General features: G+C 45.1%; 7 protein-coding genes across 7 annotated transcripts in view; 2 read left to right on the plus strand and 5 right to left on the minus strand.

Moving 5' to 3' along the window:
- Positions 1–7,146, plus strand: part of LOC126556783 (protein dispatched) — a 383,943-nt gene extending 376,797 nt beyond the window's left edge. Inside the window, exons 2-10 of the mRNA XM_050212269.1 lie at positions 1,996–2,128; positions 2,223–2,766; positions 3,204–3,616; positions 3,697–3,788; positions 4,121–4,398; positions 4,497–4,785; positions 4,864–5,096; positions 5,167–5,321; positions 5,592–7,146. Of these exons, the coding sequence (XP_050068226.1) occupies positions 1,997–2,128; positions 2,223–2,766; positions 3,204–3,616; positions 3,697–3,788; positions 4,121–4,398; positions 4,497–4,785; positions 4,864–5,096; positions 5,167–5,321; positions 5,592–7,136 (3,681 nt within the window). The 5' untranslated portion in view covers position 1,996 and the 3' untranslated portion in view covers positions 7,137–7,146. The remainder of the gene's footprint in view (positions 1–1,995; positions 2,129–2,222; positions 2,767–3,203; positions 3,617–3,696; positions 3,789–4,120; positions 4,399–4,496; positions 4,786–4,863; positions 5,097–5,166; positions 5,322–5,591) is intronic.
- Positions 1–22,328, minus strand: part of LOC126565588 (transmembrane protease serine 9-like) — a 307,009-nt gene that overhangs the window by 239,537 nt on the left and 45,144 nt on the right. The gene's annotated exons all lie outside the window — the stretch shown is intronic.
- LOC126559071 (RNA-binding protein pno1) overlaps positions 1–22,328 on the minus strand; it is a 454,598-nt gene that overhangs the window by 227,705 nt on the left and 204,565 nt on the right. The window lies entirely within an intron of this gene.
- Positions 119–1,070, minus strand: LOC126558679 (uncharacterized). The gene is made up of 2 exons (XM_050214729.1): positions 967–1,070; positions 119–908 (listed from the first exon to the last, which is right to left on the minus strand). The coding sequence occupies exons 1-2, from the start codon at positions 1,068–1,070 to the stop codon at positions 128–130; spliced, it is 885 nt and encodes a 294-aa protein (XP_050070686.1). The 3' UTR covers positions 119–127.
- LOC126557488 (ubiquitin carboxyl-terminal hydrolase 36-like) lies at positions 9,746–11,619 on the minus strand. Its single transcript, XM_050213281.1, has 2 exons — positions 11,463–11,619; positions 9,746–11,386 (listed from the first exon to the last, which is right to left on the minus strand). Exons 1-2 carry the CDS (start codon positions 11,616–11,618, stop codon positions 9,746–9,748), a joined length of 1,797 nt encoding a protein of 598 aa, XP_050069238.1. The 5' UTR covers position 11,619.
- On the minus strand, positions 14,983–16,637 carry LOC126557710 (protein C12orf4 homolog). The gene is made up of 2 exons (XM_050213578.1): positions 15,261–16,637; positions 14,983–15,195 (listed from the first exon to the last, which is right to left on the minus strand). The coding sequence occupies exons 1-2, from the start codon at positions 16,635–16,637 to the stop codon at positions 14,986–14,988; spliced, it is 1,587 nt and encodes a 528-aa protein (XP_050069535.1). The 3' UTR covers positions 14,983–14,985.
- On the plus strand, positions 17,704–19,480 carry LOC126558194 (aspartate aminotransferase, cytoplasmic). Its single transcript, XM_050214161.1, has 4 exons — positions 17,704–17,815; positions 18,196–18,855; positions 18,923–19,231; positions 19,304–19,480. Exons 1-4 carry the CDS (start codon positions 17,707–17,709, stop codon positions 19,441–19,443), a joined length of 1,218 nt encoding a protein of 405 aa, XP_050070118.1. The 5' UTR covers positions 17,704–17,706; the 3' UTR covers positions 19,444–19,480.

Below are 22,328 nucleotides of genomic sequence, written 5' to 3' on the forward strand. Positions count from 1 at the left end.
AGCTATTATGTTCTGCACCATGGAACTGAATGTTATTTACACATAATTTCTCACAACTTAATAAATATATATATAGCTCAATTTGCTATCATCGCTGTGTATGTCGTCCCACCCAGGCGAGACACATTTATTCTACGTTTGCGGTCGATTCACTTTCTCCTCCCTGCAACAGTGTCAGTATGCGATCTAACTTAGTATTTTGCCGGGCTTCCAGGGCAGACAGTCGATTATCCAGCAGCTGTTTTAATTCGATAAATTTTGCATCTATATACTGTTTCATTACCATTTCCATTGGTAAGGTACCCGGCTGTAGCTCCATCTTGCTGAAAAGCGTCGGCAAAGTAGTCTTATCTGACGGTGGTACATCTGTTTCCTGTTTGGTCGCCACTTCCGGCACGGCATTATTATTCACAATGTTCTGTTCCGACGAAAGCATCGAACCTAGTATCATACGTTTGCATTTTTCCGCCTTCTCAGACAGATCAGTCGCTTGTAAACGGTTCTGCACAGCGACTGGATCAATTTTCCTTCCACCCATCATTGCCATCATCGTTCGCAGCGGATCGGTGTTGCGTGTCAGATAAAGCCTTGTACCGTACAGGCAGAGAGGTTCGCCTTTATTCGAGATGAATTTCAACTGCAGTTCATCAATGTCCTTGCCGATGCGTATATCGAACCGGAACACTTTAACATCCTCCAGTGTGTACACCAGCTCGCCGTGGCAGGTGCTGTGGTACTCGTTTAACCGACTGTAGTAACATTCTATGACCGGACATTCAACTACCAGCGAAACGGCCCGGGGCAGGTACAGTGGGGCAAAGGTGAGACGCATTTCACAGGCCTCCTGTTCGTCTGTTCCGGATAAAATCAGGCACATTTCCAGGTCGAGCAGTTCTTCCAACGGTATACTGAAAGACAAATGTACTTATACAATGTACAATTCTCCACTGTCAAAAGGCTACTTACAAATCCGGTTCGGAAGAGGTGACTACTTGTGGCGTTATTTGTTTCTCAATACTGCCTTCTACACGCGGCCACGTAAAGCTACAACGGTACAGATCTGTCCCCATGAAGATGCTGGGAAAACTGCTTGGCTCTGGCAACAATTTCTTCAACCTAACAGCATTTTCACGCTATTGATCGATGCTTTAGTTGTGTACGGGGCTGCTGTATTTACGAATGAAAAAATGTAAACAAATCCGTAAACTAATGTCAAACGTTGCGCGAAAGAGGTGGTTTGCACTATGGGAGAGTGAGAGAGAGGAATGTAAGCAAGAAGAAAAAACGCGTACCACACACAGTCGGCACTGCTGCTGCTGCTACTTTACGGAGGGAAATTCAGCTTTTACATCGTGGTTAGGAATTAGTTTTGTGGTAAAGTATGCCGCAAATACTAGGTATTCCAGCACTTGCAACGGTACGCACAGCAAGTGAGTGAAATTATGTAAGCGTGTATGGGATAAGCCACAAAATATGTGTATCCAACCTTCGGTGCTGGTTGGTATCGTCGTCGTGCAGTGGTAGTAGCAGAACCACCAACTTGTTGGTACACGACTTTGTGCAGTGAAGGTTTTTGGTAGTTCACTAAGCAGGTCTCTGCAGGTTAGTAGAAAACGAGGATTGCACATAAAATTGGCGAGAAACTGCCCACTGCAAGGCTGCCTTGTAAAACGTCGTACTTAAAAAGAAAAAAAAAGGCATCGCACCGTAAAATTGCGCACTCATACAGGTGTACCACCGGGGGAGGTCCTTTTCGCTCTACGATTCCCTGCTGTTTGGGTGTATGTGTGTGTTAGTGAATAGTGATGATTGTACACTATTTTGGAGTAAGCAGTAGTAGCGTACGCACTATTCAGCGTAATGGAAATGTAAATAGCATGTTTTGAATGCACTTGTGCACCATCCCAACCCTACCCCCCTACTCTAACCCGCATGGCACTCGAGCCAGTAGGACATTGTGTGCGGTGGCGAGCGCATTGATGCACCAGAAAGCAGCATGCAGTGGTATTACAAACTGTTGGCCCGTCGTCCCCAGCTCGTGCTGGTGGCAGTGGGCATTTTCTCCGTGGCCTGCATCGTTGTCGCACTGTTCACCCGGAAGCTACCCGACTTTGATGATCCGACACTGGTAAGCGCATTCGCACCTCTCACCAAAGCCGAAACCATTGGCATTCATTCCTCAAAGCATGCTACGATTAAATTAACTTGCTTTCTTGCTACAGGGGTTCGAAGCACGAGGTACATCGATCGGCAAACGTTGGACAGCATGGCGAAATTTGCTGGAAGAGACAAGTTCTGCCGGACGCTTAGTGGCCAATCCGAAAGAGCTTACCCTCGGTACGAACAATCTCCTGCCGCGACGCGTCCCCGGGGAAGAAGCATTCCGCAAAAGGCGAAAAAATAAAGCAAAAAAGAAAACGTCCAATGCTGTGATCGATGGAGAAGCGGTGGCACAAAAAAAGCACAACACAAAGTACGGGCACAACAAAAATATTCGCATGCTGAAGGAGCTTTACCATAACCAGAGTGCGACCAATGGGGAGATTATTAGTTTCGAGGAGTACGATAATGAAACAATGCCCCATCGGAGCGGTAGGCAGGAAGTTTGGGAGTACGGCCGTAACCAGTCGTACTACACGGAAGAGATTGGTAACAAAACGATGGAGAAGAAACGGGCCAAATGGGATACGCTGCGTAAGCTAAAACCACCGCCGGAACCGATCGAAATGCACATACCATCGGATGGATTCTTCTGTGAATCACCAAGTGAGTAAAATGGTTTTGTGGTACAACAGTAACGGAAATTGGGGCCTGTGTGCCATGTTAAGCTATTTATGCTATGACTTGCTTAAACGTGTTTCTTGAAAGCTTAATTGGCTTTCATTGTCATTTTATATTTAATTTTTCACTTCTTAATCAGTCTTACTAAACATAAATTATAAAAAAGTTTTGTAAAAGCTATGAAAATTGTTATAAATGGTATGATTTTTTGAGGGTGTTGGGGCAGGAGTGCCATCCATACGCGATTAGAAATTTTGTGTTCTAAAGTCACGGATATCACTGCCGATTTAATCCTGGCCTTTATCCCCACCCTTTTTTGGGATCTATTCTGTTTATAAGTACACACCATCCTGCTTCACTCTGAACCACTAATGAAAAAAAAAACCAATCTGATTATGGAATTTATCTAATGCTACCTGTAGACAAAGAATATGCCCATCTCGTGGTACAGCGGATAAATCACAACCTAAACGACAGTATGTTTGAACTGAACGCATTCTTGGCACTATGCGAACTTGAGCAGAAGATTGTGAAAGTCGAGCATTACGGTAACATTTGTCAGCGGGAACTTACATCGGACGATTGCTGCCGGCCGTGGTCAATCGTAAACTATGTAACGTTTCTTTCGAACAAATCGTCCTGCTTCGAGCTCAATGAGGAAGATGTGGCCATGGTGAAGACGCTGCTGTACGATTGCTTTCAGTACTACCACAACATGAAACTAAGCAACGACTGCATACGATCGAGCTGCATTGCACCGAGCGAGTGCAAGCAGCATAATGCCGTGTACAACATACTGCACTACTTGGCTAATGTGGACTTTATCAGGCAAAATGTAAGCATAGCGATGATAAAAGGTAATTGAAGCTGGCATTTAATAGTACGTTTTTTTTTTTTGTTATTTCTTTAATTCAGGAGTCAGCCGAATTTCTCAACGCCACGATGATATTTCTTCCGATCGCAAGAAGCATCAAATCGATGGATTTTTACCACAGCTTAAGTCAAGTGTGAGTGTAAACGTTTCTACGCCGAGCGCAACTAGCTACTTATCTAGTGTAGTGCTTAATGAATCTATTAGGAAGAGTCATTCATATGAATCTTAATTGAAGAGTCATTCAAATCAAGAATCGACTCCCAAAAGATTCTTTAGAGATTCGTAAATTTTTAGAAATCTTAAAAGATTCGTGAATATTAAATTCATGATTAGAAGGATTCACGATTCTTTGGAATAGAGATTCAGATTCATTCAATGAGCTAAAAAAAAACATACACATCCAAGAATATGAACCAGTTTCACTAAACACTAAATTTATCGTTTTGTCCCCATTTCTATCAGCAGTAATCTAAACAACGATCTCGTATCGGTTGTTGCTATGGATATGGGTCTTAAGAATGCACTGTTCGATGAGTGCCTACTGCGTGACGGTTGGCTGATCGGGCTCGGTGGCATATTTGTCGTAATCTGCATGTGGCTCTACACCGGATCACTGTTTGTTACGCTAATGACAGTGGTGGCGGTTGCATTTTCCCTCGGAATTGCGTATTTTATCTACTCCTTCATATTCGAGCTTACGTTTTTCCCGTTCATGAACCTGCTCGCTGTTATTGTGGTTGTAGGTAAGTTCATGGCGATCCTTGGCGGGAGTGCAATAACGATAACATTTTGTAACAAAATTGCTTATTTTCTTACCTTTGGTTTTTTCTTCTTCCGGCAGGCATTGGAGCTGATGATGCATTTATTTTTCTGAAAATATGGCAATGCACGATCGCCGATCGTATGAAGTGTGGGGTTGGTATCGTTATACCGATCGTACCATCGACCTCGTCGTGTAATTCCGAGGGTAGTGCAGCTGCGACACGGAGTGCGTGTTCCGATACGTTGGTAGAAATAATGGGTAGCACGCTTCGACATGCGGCCTTATCAATGTTGGTAACCTCGCTGACAACAGCGGCTGCATTCTATGCGTCCTACGTAAGCTCCATAACGGCGGTCCGATGCTTTGGGTGCGTTAGGTTGACAAATACTCATTGCTGGAGGAAGAATTATTCATTTAAATCCTTTGATTTGCTCTGTTTAAATAGGATATTCTCTGGAACGGCCGTGATGGCAAACTACTTCCTAATGGTAACCTGGCTACCGGCTGCCGTATCAATAGCCGAGCGAATATCCTGCCTAATGCTGCTCAAACCATTTTCTCGTGTAACGCATCGCTGCACGATTCCGTTCATCTCGATCGCACATATGAGTAGACGCATTGAAGATGCTATTATCGATCTAATCATTACTTTACCCTGGCTGTGGATCACTCTGCTTGGTAAGGCTAAAGTTTAGAATTATTACTAAAAACAAGGAAGTAATTAATATTACATTTTTGCTCATGACAGGTACGATCGGTATTATGAGTGGAATATTGGTACTACACTGGCCAAAGCTACGACTGCCCGATTCTCCCGACTTTAAGCTGTTCATCAGCAACCATCCGTTCGAGCGGTACGACAGCGAGTACAAGGACATGTTTTGGTTCGAGAAAATGTACACGGTAAGCACAACAATAAGCGTCAATTCCCCAATTCAAATAAATGATGGGTAAATCCTCATTTTAACCGGTATTGGATTAATCCGACTATAAGGCATTTCGGAGTTTACTACGGATTAATTAGAAGCTTACCTTTTTCCCTTTTTTTTTTGTTTACCGGAGTATGCTTCGATTTTTATAAGTCGAAATCGGAATGAATTCATTAATCCACTTCGGAGCTCCCATCACTAATGCAAACAATCACGTTAAACACAATTACACCATTTTTTTTAGACGACGGAAACGTTCAAAATTCCGCTTCGCTTCGTATGGGGTGTCTTACCCGTCGATCGGGGCAATTTTCTCGATCCGGAGCAGCGCGGTGACCTATACTTTGACGAGTCGTTCAACATGAGCGCACCGGAATCGCAACAGTGGCTGCTACAGTTTTGTCGTCGCATCAAAAATCAAACCTTCTACCAGACGAGCTACGGATTGCTGTTGCCCAACTGTTTCATAGAGAATTTCATCAGCTGGATGGCACGACGGTGCAATGATTCGATGGGTGAAATTGATCGTACGCCGTGCTGCGAAATTTCACCCTTTCCCTTCACGCCGGACATATTTGACCTTTGTCTGCCGGAATCGATCTCCTCACTGTACGAAACACCGAGAGAATTCTTCATTCCGGGCGTTGCAGGACCAAAGTTTGGACGTAGTTCGTTTCTTACCAATGGACAGCAAAACGACAAGATGGTAAAAGCGGTTGTGATTGAGTATGAAAGTACACAAATCTTTACAATGTCCTACCACGAGATTGACACGTTCGTGCGCACGGTAGAGAGCTGGTTGGCCGAGCAGCTGCACGACGCCCCACCAACAATGGCCAACGCGTGGTTTATCAGTGAGTTGGAGTTTTTCGATTTGCAGGACACGCTCTCCACCGGGACGATGATAGCAATCGCAATGGCAATGGCCGTTGCCCTGCTAGTTCTGATGCTTGTGACGCTTAACGTGCTGATCAGTTTGTACGCGATCGTGACCGTAACGCTCACCATACTTACCACCGTTGCAATGCTCGTGCTGTTGGGATGGAAGCTGAATGTGCTGGAAAGTGTTGCAGTTAGTACCGCTATTGGACTGGCGGTTGATTTTAGCTTGCACTACGGCGTACACTACCGACTGTCTACCGAACCGGATCGTCGTTCATCGACGCGCTTCTCACTGCAGCGAATGCTCGGCCCAACGGCAATGGCTGCGATCACGACCGGTATTGCTGGTGCACTGATGTTACCTTCAAGCGTGCTGGCATATATACAGATCGGTGTGTTCCTGGTGATCGTCATGTCCATTAGCTGGCTGTATGCGACCTTTTTTCTGATGAGTTTGCTGCGTCTGGCCGGACCACAGTACGGGTTTGGTCAGTTTCGCTATCCAAAACTCAGGACGGGCTTGCGGGTTGGTGGTGGCGATGGATGCAAAGTGTCCACTCAACTCGATGCTGGCGGGTCTTCGCGATTAAGCCATCATCACTTCCACACGTCACATCACCACCATCATCATCAAGGAGTTGTGACGGAACAGCTACTATCCAACTCAAGCTCGGCGGCCGGCGATTTGGTCGGTTCCGAATCACACGAGCTCGATTCACTAACGTCAAACTCGATCATTAAACCGATCAGTCTGGACATTGCTAGGCCGATCAACTTCGATCGGGCGTTTAAGAAAAAGTATTCACTGCCCCGCGAGCAGAGTCCTTCCACGGCGAGCGCCATAACGATGGTGCTGCCGGACGATATCGATACTAAAGGCGCTTCCCACCAGAGTGGAGTACATTAGTAATAGCGAGCAGTAGGCAGTAGAACACGGCTTAAGGTTCTTGACATTGTCCTTCCCATATGTAAGGAATGTAATCACCACCAACTCGATCCTTCCCGTTAATCCGTAGTATTACAATTTGTATGTACTTAGACAGATGTAGTAGAGTTTTAAATTGGAGATTTACTCTCTAATATACTTAGAAGCTTAGGGACACCGACAGAGAGAGAGATAGAGATAGAGGAAGAAAGAGAGAGGAAATGTGGAGTATAGTTTTGTGTTGTTTCTGAATTTAATTGAGCTTCCAAACGTCGTTCATTACTTTCCGTGCCAAAAAAACAAAAGCGCATTTATAGGAACGTAGTTTGACGGTAGACTAACTTTGGTGAAGTAAAAATTAAGTATTAACTATTATATGACGACAACACTATAGATGGATGTTTTTAAAATGCTATTGTTCGAATTTAGTCTTTGTCGACTGTCTTTTGGCAGTCTGCCGTGGAGAGATGGATGGATCGATCCAAATATAAATATTACCGTCTGTATCAACGTATGTTAGGAAATGTTGCAACCGATCTCAAATCGATTTAAAAAAAAGAACAGGTTATAGTTTATCCGAGCTAACTTCTAGCTTCAAGTACGAAAATGTGCAGGAAGTCGCGCTGTTGGGGCAATCTTTTCGCAATGTAGCAAACTCTGTGGGAGGTGTAGACAACGGGGTTCTTCAGAAATTGCGTTAGACGGATACATATGTATGTTGTGAAAGGAAAATTAGTGCGAACCACTTTGTGATACATATATGAATACATATATATTTACAGATACAACACTATTATTAGAGTACTTGCAGAGATTGTTGGAAGAAACAGGTTTTACAGACGAATTAGAAAGCAAATATGATACAATGTGTGTACATTTATAAGTAAACCAATAGTTCGACGAACCACGTACAAAAAGGAAAGCCATAATACTACCCGTATTTTGGAACGACAGCATAGGACTCTGGAGCTTTTCCGGTGGACGAGTAAAAGTAATGGAAAAAAAGGAAACAAAAACAAAAAAATAGTGTGAAATGATTATAATCATCGGTTCTACGGTGTGTAATATGTGAACAATATTAACACAACTGCGTTCGAAACACACTCACACATACACGCGCGTATCTATTTTATCCGCCCTCATTTCGACGCGGTACATCCGAAGAACCATTTTCGCTAGGAAGAAGAAAACAAAACGGACAATTCGACAAGAAGTTTTAGCTAAATGATCCGATTGATTTGACCGATTTATTGTGTTGTTAATAATGGAGCGGGGATGGTTTGTGTTGTGGCTCTCTTTCTCCCTCCCTCCCTGTGTCTTGCGGGACAAAAACGGTGCAAAACGCTTCCACGTCCTCTGTGTTTGGCGGCACCACCCTCTGTACTCTCCTCAGCCTTTCGTCATCCGTTTTGGCGAAAACAGCATCGAGGGGGGTGGGGGGAGTAAAATCAATCCGTAACCTGTCGTCCTTATCTGCATTTGCATTTATGTATATAATATATATAACTATATGTATATATTTCTTCCTCCTTTCTCCGCTTAACGCCTACCTATGACAGTTTTGCACTTACGGTCTAAGAGAAATAAAAAGGACGTGTTGGGGAAGGGAAGAGTGGAGGCAGGAACCGAGGAGGAAGGATGTAAAACATAAAACGGTGTTTTATCGTCGTCCTTAATGGCAAACAGATTTTAAAAAGATAAAAAGGACAGGGAGTAAAGCAAAGATCGAAAACGATATTCCTAACCTAAGCTTGATCATCAGCAAAAACAAAAAAATGGGACTTCCATTTACTTTAGAGCTTGTATTAAAATCATCCACCTCTTATTATCCCATAACCACCGCTTGTGGCCTGTAATCCTGCGCTCTTGGGTGTGTGTGTGTGTGCTCGGTTTCACCCAAGGTTCAGGATGGACAGGTTGGGCGGTCAAAAAAGAGAATAAGAATGGTGGTGCCGTATAACCCTATTGACCAAATTCTGCCTATGAAGGCATTATTAAGGCAAATTTGTATCGACCAAAGCCTTAATAGTGATTATTAAGGCAATTTTGTCAATAGAGATGTGTTTGGCTTGTATTATTAACCTTTCCTAACCTGACTTATAAAATATCTCTTTTACGGGTGGAGAAATAAGGGTGATGGATGCGAACGGGAGAGGTAAGGGGGATACATTTATGTACTTATGCAAATAAAACGAACAAATGTTTACATACAATAGCGTAATGTAGCTGTGCCCACCGCCATCAACATCATCATCATCATCATCATGATCACGATCAAGATCATTTAGTCCAAAAAAGGCCACCCCTACTGTTCCGATCGTTCACTCACTATCTCTCTCTCTCTCTAATCCCAGAAGACCCTAACTGCTAACGTGGTTGTTGTTTTTTTACAATTATTTTTCATTTCTTATGAAACACTTTTTCCCATTCATTCGCTGCTCACGTTTTGACGTTGCATGGCGCGAACCTACTTGCAGAAACACCAGTCCGCATGCGACACTGCAACACGCTGGTGGCAGGTAAAATGGCCACGATGGGATTGGGATAATGGAGAATAAAACACTTGCCGCCCACTTGCCACATTTCGCGCATTACTCGCTGGCGGGATGCAGTACCACGTGGGGGCGTATGATTTCCTCAATGTCCATCGACATGGTCGTATCGTCTTTGCCGACGACTTCGTCCACAACGCCCACCACCTCATGATGCGGATGGTGATGGTGATGATGATGATGGTGCGGCTGATGGTGCCCCGTCGTCGTGCCCGGCTGATCTGCCGACGTGGTGGACGATCCACCGGAAGTGCTGGTCGTGGTCGTGGTGGTGATCAGCTCGCTTCCACTGTTACTGCTCTGCTGCACGAAATCCATCTCGGAGGTAAGGTCTAACGTGGCGGCGGCCGCGGCCGTTGTCGAGGTGCTACTGTTAACGGAAGCGTTCGCCCCGGTTGTGGTGATGGCGACCACGGTTGCACCACCGCCAAGCGTTATCGTTTCACCGGTCAGCGTGCCGGCACCGCTGCTCGTCGATCCAACGCTTGCTGCTGTGGCGGTAATTTTGTGCATCTCACTCAGTTCCTCGCTGTCCGACTGCATGATCAGGCTCTGGTCGGACGTATTGCCGTTGGTCGGTTTGTTCGAGATGATCCGATCGCGCAACGACGGTTCATGGTTGTGCGGTGATCCGACCTCTCGCACCTTCTGATAATCCTCCGTGATGTGCAGTATGGCCTGACAACCCTTACGCCCGTTCCACGCACACTTCCACGCCGCAATACCGTTGCGAATCTTTTGCTGCGTCCGGAACCGGTAGCCATTGTAGATGAGAAACGTTTGGTAGCCATCTTTCGTGACCAGCTGGTAGTGGTTGCGCTTGTACGTCGTGACGTCGGTTAGCCACCCATCACCGACCAGTATGTCGTTTGAGACCTTGCGCTTCGATGGTTGATCGCGTGGCTTTTTCTTTTTCGCCGAGGACGTCGAGGTGGAGGATGCTTTATTGCCCGCACCGGCAGCACGTGCTGCACCACTGTTAGCCACTACCGGTGTACCGGCGGTGGTCGATAGGATTGCCGGTGTACCGTCGGTTGTTACCACGATCGTGTCTTCCTCGTGTGCGTGATGCTCTTGTACCGCCGGTTGATTATGTGTCTGCTGATGGTGGTGGGCTGGCTGCGGCTGTTGGTGCGGGGGCTGTTGCTGCTGCTGATGCTGCTGTTTGGTCGGTGGCGTTTCAGGAGGATTTTCCGGCACCGATACGGGCAGCCCATGGTTGTGCTGTCCAATCTCCGCCACCACCTGAATGTTATCGTCCACCTCGATCGCCGCCGGACACTGGATGTCGCTGCCGGATGCCACACAAAGCCAGATACCGATCTGGGACGGGGAGGCGGTAAACAATTGCTTTTTAAACTCTATTATGTTACCGTTCAGCGGTGGACCACCGTCGATCGAGATGCGCTGATCAAGTCCGACGTGTGGTTCATCGATTCCACCCGCTCCAAGCTCGGAACCACTGCCCGCGCCCGTTGCACCGTTCGAGGCGCTACTGTTAGTAGCGTCTGGTTGCATACTAACGACGTTGTAGATTGCCGTCGCATGATCGACTGATTTGCGCTTCTCGCGCAGCAGCAGATCGTTCTCCTTCACCTTCTCCTTGTACTCGAAGAAGTCTTCAACCATTGTCACGCATTTGCCGCATATGTACGAGTTGAGGTCCTCATCGAAGTTTATCTGAAAGTAGGCACAACGTGAAACATATTAATCCATGAATGCACGAAACGAATAAATTGGGTGCGTGTGTACTTACAGCGACGTTAACCAGCTCGAGTATTTTCAATAACAGAGATTCATTGTCGTTGCCTGCGCCCGGAAACAGTTCGTACAGATCGCAGGCCTGTGAAAAGCACAACCGACAGAAAGGAAGCTCTGCCTGGATCTGTGTCTGAAGCGGATCCATCTCCATCTTGACGTTTCGTGTCTCGATAGAACGATCTATCGCTGGCTCTCCAGTGAATGCAAGGGCCAAGATAAAAGTGATCAATGAACCACCACCACCGCCGATCCGGTGTTTACGCTTTAGGTCAATCCAATCTGCTGCTTCAGCTGTTTCTTTACGATGTCCTTGCCCGTGTCTTCCACTGATAGTAAAAAGACTGTTTTTCGTGGAATGATGACGGCGCGACGATTGAAGTAAATTAAAAGGCTCACGGCATTTAAATTTAAAAGGAACCACTTTCCATTAGAGTAAGTTGGTTTTCCTGGTACTTTGTGTGTGTGTGGTTTGTTTTGGAGTATTTACACGTTGGAATCCAACCAAAAAAACAAAATACCACACACCACCCAATACTTCTCGAGCGATTTGACGGTTCTTTGATGGAATGAGTAGGCTGGGATCGCACGGCCCTTCTATTGCTTTCTCTCTCTCCCCCTCTCCTTCTCTCCCTTTTATGATACTGTCTCGCTCTTTAACACATAACCGCGCGTCTTTCGTATGCGTTCCTGCTCACACGCATACAGCACCGAGATTTGCGCCTATGCTCGGTTTTTTTTGGCTCTCTTTCTCACTCGCACTGCTCACAGCAAGCGCTTTCGCTTTTTCTTCTCTCCTTCTTTCACTCGACGACTTTTATGTTTTGTTTTTCCCTCTGTTCCTCCTCTTCGTTGCCTTTTTGGTTGCAACACTTTCCAACGAATGGGTGAAGGGTGGGGGGAGAAGTTGCGATGTATGTTTTCACACGGTCACTGCACGCTGGGGGTGGGAGGTGGGTGAAAGAGGTGAAAGGACAGAAAATGATTAGACCAAACAGTCACAAGAACAAGAAGAAAAGCAAAACAACCCATTTTCCCTCCCCGCGAAAAGAACTGTCACGGCGTGGGGATGCGAAAGGGATGACTGACGACGACAGCGATCGTAGCATACAGAGAGACCCTGCGGGCGGCTAGCTAGATTCCACCACGACCCACTTGCACCGATGCTCCCCCTCATTCCAGCGCTAGCCAACGGATGGGACGCGGACGGGGTGGGAGACAGCTTACACTCCGGATTGCATTGCGCTGGGCCTTGTGCCACGCGTAAATTTGTTTGACAATAAACCAAAATCCCTTAGCTTTTGAACTCACTCTTACTTCGAGAGGGAGGGAATGAATTGGGCAGAATGGTACCACTAGATTGGAAGAATGTTTGCAACGATCTAGTCGTAGTAGTTTGGAAATGTTCACATTTTTTTGGAAGCAACCTCGGATCGTTGCTTACTACTTTCTACGCGCGATCGTCACCTGCTGGCTGATGATGTTTGTACTGCTGTCTGTCACGATTCCTCGCAATGACATCGATGTTACTTTAAACCTTACACGCAACAAGGCGAGCGCGGCGGGGGAAAACTGTTGCGGACGGGTCAAACAAAGTGCATTCACGATTGACCCTGCAGCACACACCATCCGCACGGCCAATAATATGCGAAACATTAATAACTTCAACCGTGGAGAACTCTAGATACCGATTTGCCTCCCCCCCCCCCTCCTTGAACTATGATCACAGTCCCGTTTAAAGAGTCGTCCTCCCCCTTCTAATACACAACCCACTCACCCCTCACTGTTACTTTGTCTTTGACTTTAGGGACGCGTCTTTACAGGTACGATGTTCGATTATTTCAATGACACACACGGTGCAACCAAACCAGCAGAAAAGTCCCTGGACACTTCACCAGTCTACCTAGCATTCTCTATCGTTTTCATCCGCGTACACACGCCGTATGTGAGAGACACACGCACAAAAACACACATACATGCACTCACTCCGCAGCTACAAACCACGGGCGCTGGTACTGCTGCTGCTTTGCTGGGGTCCTCCTCTACCGTCCCCGCGTACACGGGCCAAGCACTCGGGACAACCCTCCCTGTTGTGTGTGCGTGTGTTACCAACTTACGCAGCGAGCGACGGGAGACGGGTGCGTCCGATTTCCGTAATCACACAATCGATGACCGTAAAGGGGTTGCGAAAATATATATAATATCATAAACAAAAATATGTCCAATCCCGCTTCCAGTACCTCTCCTGGCGTACCCAGCCGAGATGAACTTTGCTTGTTGGCAACAAATAGCAGCCCAAGTCAGTGTTGGTACAGGCCTCGCAGAAAGGCCGTTTTGACAGCAGAGCGAAGGAAGCACAATTGAATCGAAAAGGGCAGGGTTTGTCAAATCGTATCTAGGATTTGCGAAATTGAATCGGGAAAATGGACTATATTCGTCGCTGATGCGTAAAATCTGAACAAATATATTTTTTTTGTTTAATTTTTGAAAGACTCACTCAATATTTGTCCCTATCGAGATTTTTATTTTTTAAATCTCGGTCGCCGCGTTAGGTGTTCTAAGTTTATAGTGACTGGTTCAGTGCTCCACCCAAAATTGTTCAAAAATTGTAAGGCTCCGTTCCACGGGAGATTTCAAAGTGAAAATTTCAGAATTTGATGACTGGTTGTAAAATTTTCTCGCTTTGAGGTCCCTTTTTGTTTACCTGGCTCATACAAAATCTATATACAAGAGGCAACGGAGAAACAGCTGAAATCGTAACATTGAGATTTTTGGACTGTTTCACACCGATATCAACAGTTTGAAATTTCCCATGGCCCGCGGGCTTTACGTTGCAGCAAGTACCGTTTCGTATTTGTGACAAATATTTAATAACAATATAAATAAATCTAAATCTAAATCTTTCCTTAGGTAAAGCCTGAAAGCTGCAAACAAATTGTGAACATAAATTTCATTTACTGCTTGCAGCGTTGCCAGCCGTTTATGCACATTTGTTACATGATGTAGACGTTTTATGGATTTTAATGAAAGCTTTTTGGTGTCTAAATAGCTGAGCTGTGTAATTTTATTCTATTCAATTACACACATGTGTTGTATGTTTGTTAACTTAAAACATGGTTTAAAACCCCTGTATGACGGTTACTGTCAACCCTGTACAAAAGTACGTATTTATAGCTTTGTGGGTGAGCGCATTCCCGAAACTGAATACCGAGTTTGAATCCAACTTTAGCTCATTCAAATTATTTTAATTTGTTGATTTGATTTCGTTTTATCGTAATTTCACTAGATCAAAATTACTTTCACAATGTGGATTTTAAAGACACCAACTTGCTGCCATATTATGCTCCTGAAGAAAAAATAAGTTGCAAAGTTGTGGAATTTTACAATGTTTGAAACATTTCATTTGAAAATTTAAATATTTCATTACAATTATCTCGCGCATTACAGAGATTCCAAAACACATTTTTTGGTGGAATAAATTTCTCGTAGAGTTGATATACAGTTTTCAATTGGGCAACGATTCATTGAAGAATTTTCGGATTTGCCACACGGAACACGTGCGGTACCATGTCGGCGAGCGTACGGAACAATTCCTCGGAAATGTCGTGCGGTAACAGAAGCTGCAATGTGTTCAGTTCCGCTCCACCCCAGCTGGCCGATTCGATCATGAATCCTTTGGCGCACTTAAACACCAACTCTGCTCGCCGTATGCACCAACTGACGGTCATGTCCTGTGGAAAAAAATAGAGATCAATCAATATGCAAAATCATCATCCTGCAACGCACGCCACCTCACCTCAGACATTTCGTGCCGCAACAAAGCAGGAATGGTAAGTGTGGTAATATCATGTCTGCTGGCGATTTTCAATATATTTCGCAAACCCAATATCACAGGATGGCGAGAGTTGATTTCGCTCGGGCTTTGAAACGTTTCATCCGATATCAGATGAAAGATGACGTGCGAGTGGGACAGGTTCGAGTGGCGCGTAATAAACGCATCGCCCGGTTTTACCGTTACTACGGTACGGTCCGGTCTACGGCCAGCAGCTGCCGCTAGACTTTGAGCTCCACCAGCCTCGACCGCTGAACCGTGCTGAAGGTTCCGCAGATCTTCCTGTATCTTCTCGATCTGTCGATCGATCTGATCGAAGTGGAATTCGGTCGACATATTTGCGTTGCGTCGTATCTCTCGATCCGGCGTTATCGTACCGGACGGCGTTAGTACGACGATACCGCACAGCGAGCTCGAATACAGTCCCAGCGCCACGTTGGGTCCTCCGAACGATGCGTCACCGTACAGTGGACTACAAAGATCGGCCACTCGTGTGCTGAGAATGCGTATATTGTGCATATGCTTCAGCTGTGACCCCAGATGGATGGTGAAGCTTTCCTCCATGGATGGTGCCTGGGTAGAAATCATCGACCAACGGTTTCCGATCTGCGTTGGACTTTCGGACTGCGCCAGGAAACTTTCATCCACGTGCTGCGTTACCCAGTTCCGGTACTCGTGCTTCTGATGGCCGCGCGTTGATTCCAGCTCCGATTCGCACTGTTTGCGGATCATGTTTTGCATACCGTACTGTTTTGCCAGCATATGATTAATGTTTTCCGGTGTAATCGATATGTCGAGTAGCTTAATTTTTGACTCAATCTCCTCCTGATGCAGCGTGTTCATTGTGGTAATTTGTTGCGTCATTTGTGTTGCCAGGCTCGCAATTGTCCGCGCGTACTCACGCTCTTTGCTCAATATTTCCGGTAGCAGCGATGAATGTACCAACTGATGATAGCTCTGGGCAAATATTTCCTCATCCGTAGGGCCTACCCGATCGGCAAACTCGAGTATCTCCTCCCGATAGAGCTTCTCCGTATCTAGGGCCAAGCTGTCCACGTTCGGTGTTCCGTTGCGAAACTTTTCCAGCAACAGTTCGTCACGTTCGTCGTAAAACGATTGATTTTCACGTTCGATGAATGTTTGCAGCGTGTGGAGCAGGTTACGGTCCGCCTTGAGAAACTTCATGATTGGATCCATCCGGACGGCCACGATCTGGTGGCTTAGCTCGGCCACACTGCCTTTGTAGGGGATTTCGATCGCGTACACCAGCTTGGCCGGCTTATCGTCCACGTTCTTGTACTCATAGTGAAAGTCGACGATTTTGCTCGGTTCCAGCTCCATCGAGGTTGCGAAGGAAAGACTCACTCAGTACGCCTACTTTTGTATTTAATATTTACAACTGAAGGAGATGACGTTTGGCTTTGTCAGGGTTGCTGAGCTGCGATGCTGCTTATCAGCTGGACAGGGTTGAGCAACACGGTTGCCTTTTTGGAAGAAGTTACATATTCCAACTAGAGATGAGAAAAAATACAAAAAAGACGGAACTGATTCTGGTTGATTCTACAACACATCGCAACCCGTTCCGGCAGGTAGGAGAAACCAATCCTTGCGGAAAGCCTCGCCAGAACCCGGAATCCTCGAAACCGTCGCAACCAATAGAGCTGCCTGGAAGCATTGGAATAGTTGAAATCGTCCGGAACCATCCGAAACCGGTTTAATCGTTGGAATCGTCGATTTTATTTCCTTGGAATCGGAACTGGAACCGTATTGGAACCGTTGTGGCGTGCCATAGAACCCATCACTAATGTCAACAGTGAACAACCATAAATACCTGCTCTCTTGGAAATTTAAAATAAGATGTTTCTACCATATGATAGACCATTCCAAAAATATTTTTGGCCAATTTGTTGGCAAATTTGCTACTAATGCTCCACATCGTATGCGCGCGCGTGTGTGTGTGAGGGTGTTGTTTTCATATTTATGCTCTTCACTTTTACTCCGACTAAACTACATTAAGCCGGTCAAAACACACAGAGAGAACGAGGAGTTTTTGAGCAAATTTGCCCAACGCAACACGCTGGGGTGGGGAGAATCTTTTACACGTCTTTACAAGCATGTTTGTGTTCCGCGCACACCACCACTTTGGAGCAGTGAAGTGGCGGCCCATTGAATTACACAATTGGCACAGTAGCAGTAGGGTCGGGTGTGAGAAAGTGCAAAACGAAAGCGCAACATAAGGGAGGACCACAGAAATTTCGCCTGGCAAAATTAATTTCCCATTCATTCTTCATTCCGTTGCCTTCCGTGACAACCGACGGTGGTTAGTGGGCCGTGCTTCCTCCAGATAGTACTTGTGCCTTCGGGTGTAAATTACGTTCCAGTAGAAAATATTCCGTGCCCTACATAAAAAATGAGCATTTTCGCTTCAGTCGAATTAGGTCCCCCGGTGGAAGTGTTTGCCCTTAATAAGGCGTGCAACGATGATCCGAACCCGAACAAGGTTAATCTTGGCGTAGGAGGTAAGCTGATATGTTGCGATAGGTCGTTCCCATTGCATCAGAACCATAATCGTAATCGTTGCTGTGCACCACACTGTCAAGGTCACCTGAGGTCAAGAAAGATTTCAAACTAGATGTCTAATTTTGCGTACGGTAAAAAATGCTTGCGAGAGATGCTTACGCAAACCGCAACCAATCTTGTTGTTGCAAGAGTACGTACGTGGAGAAGAAAACTAGAGCCGCATACAAATATACCGAATCGAAGCAATCGCGTTATCGCAACAATCGGAGAGTACCTATCTCTGCTGTCATTTACTACGACCCACAGGGGGGTTGGACCTTCAATTGTTGTTTCTATGCTGTGACCGATCTCTCTCCCGCTATCCGTTTTGTCTTTTCAGCCTATCGTACGAACGAGGGTAAACCTTGGATTCTGCCGGTGGTGAAGAAAGCCGAGGCCGCTATCGTCGCCGATGGATCACTCAACCATGAATATCTACCCGTGCTCGGTATGGACACTATAACCAATGCAGCTAGTACGTTGTTGTTGGGTGAAGATAGCGATGCACTCAAGAGCAAGCGTGCCTTCGGTGTGCAGTGTCTGTCCGGTACGGGCGCATTGCGTCTGGGGGCCGAATTTCTGGCACGCATTCTGAAACGTACCACCTTCTACTATTCTGACCCAACGTGGGAAAATCACCACAAGGTGTTCCTGTATGCTGGCTTTACTGAGCCAAAAACTTATCGTTACTGGCATCAGGAAACTCGTGCAATTGATTTTGCCGGCATGATGGAAGATCTGGACAATGCACCGGAAGGGGCGGTAGTAATACTGCACGCCTGTGCCCACAATCCGACCGGTATCGATCCGACCGAGGACCAGTGGAAGCAGATTGCGGACATGTGCGAAAAGCGCAAACTGTTCCCATTCTTTGACTCCGCTTACCAGGGCTTTGCGAGTGGCGATCCGAACAAGGACGCGTTTGCGGTCCGCTATTTCGTGAGCCGAGGCTTTGAACTGTTTTGTGCGCAGAGTTTTGCGAAAAATTTCGGTCTTTACAGTAAGTTTTACGACGGTTAAGTGTGTCCATAGAATGGATGACGTTTTATCGCAATATTTACTTTCAGACGAGCGTATCGGCAATTTAACGGTCGTTCAGAAGGAGGCCACTACAAGTGCGGCTGTCGCGTCGCAGATTACGCTGCTCGTCCGTGGTATGTACTCGAACCCGCCGGCCTTCGGTAGCCGTATCGTGAGCCGCGTGCTGAACGATAAGGACCTACGCAACGAATGGATGGAGTGCATCAAGACGATGAGCTCGCGTATCATCACGATGCGTAAGGCGCTGTACGATGAGCTGGTGGCGCTGAAGACACCCGGCACTTGGGAGCACATTACCAACCAGATTGGCATGTTCTCTTACACCGGACTGAATGGTAAGGACGTTTTCATACACGTGTTAACATGCCCTGTTTAAAAATTGTGTTTCAATTTGTTTACTTGCACAGAGGCCCAAGTACAGATACTAATAAAGGAGTTTAGCATCTACTTGCTGAAAACTGGCCGCATCAGTATGTGCGGGCTGAACGAAAGCAATGTGGCGTACGTAGCCCGTGCCATCCATGCTGCGGTCACCCGTGGAGAATAGTACACGGTGGAGGACAGTCGGACAGAAGCGGTCAGTTAGCCGTTAACCAACAATAATCTCCAGAAATCATCCCCGAACACCCCCCCTTGTTGATTATATATTCAGCACCAGAAAGAAGCCTTTAGTAATTGTTTTGCATTTAAGCACGGGTTTGAATTAAGATTTTTTGTACATCATTACACAAGGAACAAGGAAGCAATTTTAGTAGCACGACAGAAACCACAACAAAACCAAACCGAACAAGCAATCACTATTTTTTGATGATAAAGAAGCCACAAATGATGTAGGAAGGAAGTGCGTAAGTGCGCAACGACACAGTACAATACAGTTTACAACAAAAAAAAAAATAAAATAAAAAAAAAACACCACACTAACGCGGGTTGCAAGTTAAATAGATTGATGGTCGATTTCCGGAAACTCCGTTTTTTACACGTATACAAAATATATAATCTGGGTTGTGTTTGTAATGCGTGTGACGATGATGATTGGACATATATCAAATCTAATACAGTGCTCAGCGAAAGCTGGAGGAATTTGCAAAACCTCGTTTTCTCTCTCAAAAAGTGATCTTTATCTATGCTCTAGCTACAAACCACACACATGAAAGATGTATTAAGACAGAGGGCAATTTGAGATTATGCTCGCTAACTCAAAAAAGGAACAATAAACAGTAATATGCGCTACTCTTACTTACTTATTTGTAGAAGTCTTTTGATCCGCTCACAAACACGAACGCTGTCGATTGCCGATCCAATATCCCGGACATTCTGGCATCATTCTAGGGGTTGTCCAGTACATTCTCATTGTTCCAGTCCAGTCCAGAACATTCTCATGGCGTGGAACATAACATCACCGTTCAACTTACAGAGAGCGTCATTTTAGAGACTTCTGTTTTTCTCCGCATCTTCTATTTGAGCGCTACAACCTCGAGAAGTCTTAACCTACCATTTCTGATTTTTCGTTGACATAGCCTACCTGCAGTCCGTCTATATTCAACGACGAAACGGTCCAGATGTGTGTGCCCTTTTTACCATCTTCCTCTCGAACGCTGCTCGCAGGGTTTTTCGTCAGGTTTTAGACAGACTTCACATCTAGAAAGTTTGTATGAGTACTTGGACCATAATTACTGCGTAAAGTTCCTGGTTCATCCGTCGCGGCAGGAGTTTTTAGTACCAGGTTTTCCATTCACCTTCGTCTGACAAGTTATGTGGGCTAGAATTCTAAAAGAGTTTTTTTTGCATCGTATCTCATATATGTCCTTCTTGGAGGATAATTCAAAGATTCATCAGCCATTTTTCATCAGTTAACTTATATGCCGTCGGAGTCCGTATCCTTGATCACTTTTCAGCTTTCTTTGATGCTAGGTGGCAGATAATATCATATAGTGGGATCCTCTAGCTGGTTCGTTGGACTAATCTGTTTTACAATAATAATTGACAAAATCCTTATTCGTACTACTCACTCTACACATGCTTTAACAAAACAGTCCAAACCCACAATTCTCACAGCAATTGTGCTTATTATTTGGTTCGCGCATTTTTTTATTTTTCCAGCGGTTTTAATTTTGGTTTTGTTTGTTTAAATGTACTCGGCTGCAGTTTTTGTTTGTTTACTTCTGTTGCTGTGGCCAGGGAGAACATTGAGTTGCCGGTGGTGCAAAACTCGATCATTTAAATCTCTATTTATCGTTGCAATTAGTCAAATAGCGGTGCGTTTCATAACCCGCAGGAGAGCTGAACAACAACGAGAGTTGAGGAGAGGATTTGTTTAAATATAAACTTTTTTAAATAATACGCACGAGATGCCGTTGTGTATATTTGGGGAATTATTGCATAAACCCCCCAGTTTTTCTGCCTACAATTCCTAGCGAACGATTTTAAGCGTGTTTTTGTGTTAGAGGGCTTATTTGTTTTGTTTTAAATACAAAAATAGCAGCCTTTTAGCCCGTTTTTTCGTGCTTTGTTTTCATGCACCATAGAACTACCGTGGAGGAAAGTGGAAGTTTTGCTGGCTGCCATTTGAAATACTGACACAATTATTGCGAGCGTAACAACAAGTTCACAAATTATCACCTGGCAATTATCATCCCTACCCTACATCCCTATCCTACTACTGTGCTTAGGGCTCGAATGCTGCTGGCATTTGCAACCGTTGCATTTTTCTTCACCTTGCCCAACAATACCTGTTGTCTATCTATCAAACGTTTCTCGCTCTCTCCAAATAGAAGAAACGTTCGATTCAGTACCATAATCAATCACATTACATGGATTTGTCAATAAATTATGATAAAAAAGACAAATACCTTCGTCTAGCTACTTGTGTTGTCGGGATGCTATAGATTTAGTGTACTACTCGCGTTCTGTATAGCTGCGATGGTCATAATTTTAAAAAAATGATCAAATTACCAAAAACCCACTCTCACTATTGTTGCTGCTTTAACGGTGCTTGGTTAGTGGTTATGTTTCTCTTTAAAAATTTCCAAAAAATCTATATCGAGTCGAGTTACAAGAAAACATTATTTTTCTGTGTGTTTTGCAAAAAAAAAAAGCACTAGAGTTCGCACCAATGCCAATCAGAGGCCTCCAAACCAATGATCAATACTTAGAGGTTATTATTCGATATTCGTTTTGCTTTTACCTAATTTTAATAACTTAGTCTCTAAAAACGTGTGACGTGTGCGTAACAAAACTCAAATACGTTAAATGGAGTGTGGTTGTGTGTGTTAAACAAAGAAAAAGAAAGCGAAAAATTAAGATGATAAAAAAAGACAAATATTATAGCATTATAATAATAATAATAAAATAGTAACAAAGTAATACCTCACAATGGGGTAGTACACGCTAACAATAATGGACGATTTTCTGAGTGTTTTGCGTATGTGTCTT

This window comes from Anopheles maculipalpis, chromosome 2RL (assembly GCF_943734695.1).
Source record: "Anopheles maculipalpis chromosome 2RL, idAnoMacuDA_375_x, whole genome shotgun sequence".
Taxonomy (NCBI): domain Eukaryota; kingdom Metazoa; phylum Arthropoda; class Insecta; order Diptera; family Culicidae; genus Anopheles; species Anopheles maculipalpis.

Excerpts from the sequence above, each read along its gene's own strand:
- LOC126558679 (XM_050214729.1), bottom strand. The coding sequence starts at position 1,070 with ATGGGGACAGATCTGTACCGTTGTAGCTTTACGTGGCCGCGTGTAGAA. Across the intron at positions 909-966 it reads ACCTCTTCCGAACCGGATTT|TATACCGTTGGAAGAACTGC; the intron begins GTAAGTAGCCTT and ends TTTGTCTTTCAG.
- LOC126557488 (XM_050213281.1), bottom strand. The coding sequence starts at position 11,618 with ATGGAGATGGATCCGCTTCAGACACAGATCCAGGCAGAGCTTCCTTTC. Across the intron at positions 11,387-11,462 it reads TCGAGCTGGTTAACGTCGCT|ATAAACTTCGATGAGGACCT; the intron begins GTAAGTACACAC and ends GCCTACTTTCAG.
- LOC126557710 (XM_050213578.1), bottom strand. The coding sequence starts at position 16,637 with ATGGAGCTGGAACCGAGCAAAATCGTCGACTTTCACTATGAGTACAAG. Across the intron at positions 15,196-15,260 it reads TGCGGCACGAAATGTCTGAG|GACATGACCGTCAGTTGGTG; the intron begins GTGAGGTGGCGT and ends TTTTTTCCACAG.
- LOC126558194 (XM_050214161.1), top strand. The coding sequence starts at position 17,707 with ATGAGCATTTTCGCTTCAGTCGAATTAGGTCCCCCGGTGGAAGTGTTT. Across the intron at positions 17,816-18,195 it reads GGTTAATCTTGGCGTAGGAG|CCTATCGTACGAACGAGGGT; the intron begins GTAAGCTGATAT and ends TTGTCTTTTCAG. Across the intron at positions 18,856-18,922 it reads GAAAAATTTCGGTCTTTACA|ACGAGCGTATCGGCAATTTA; the intron begins GTAAGTTTTACG and ends ATTTACTTTCAG.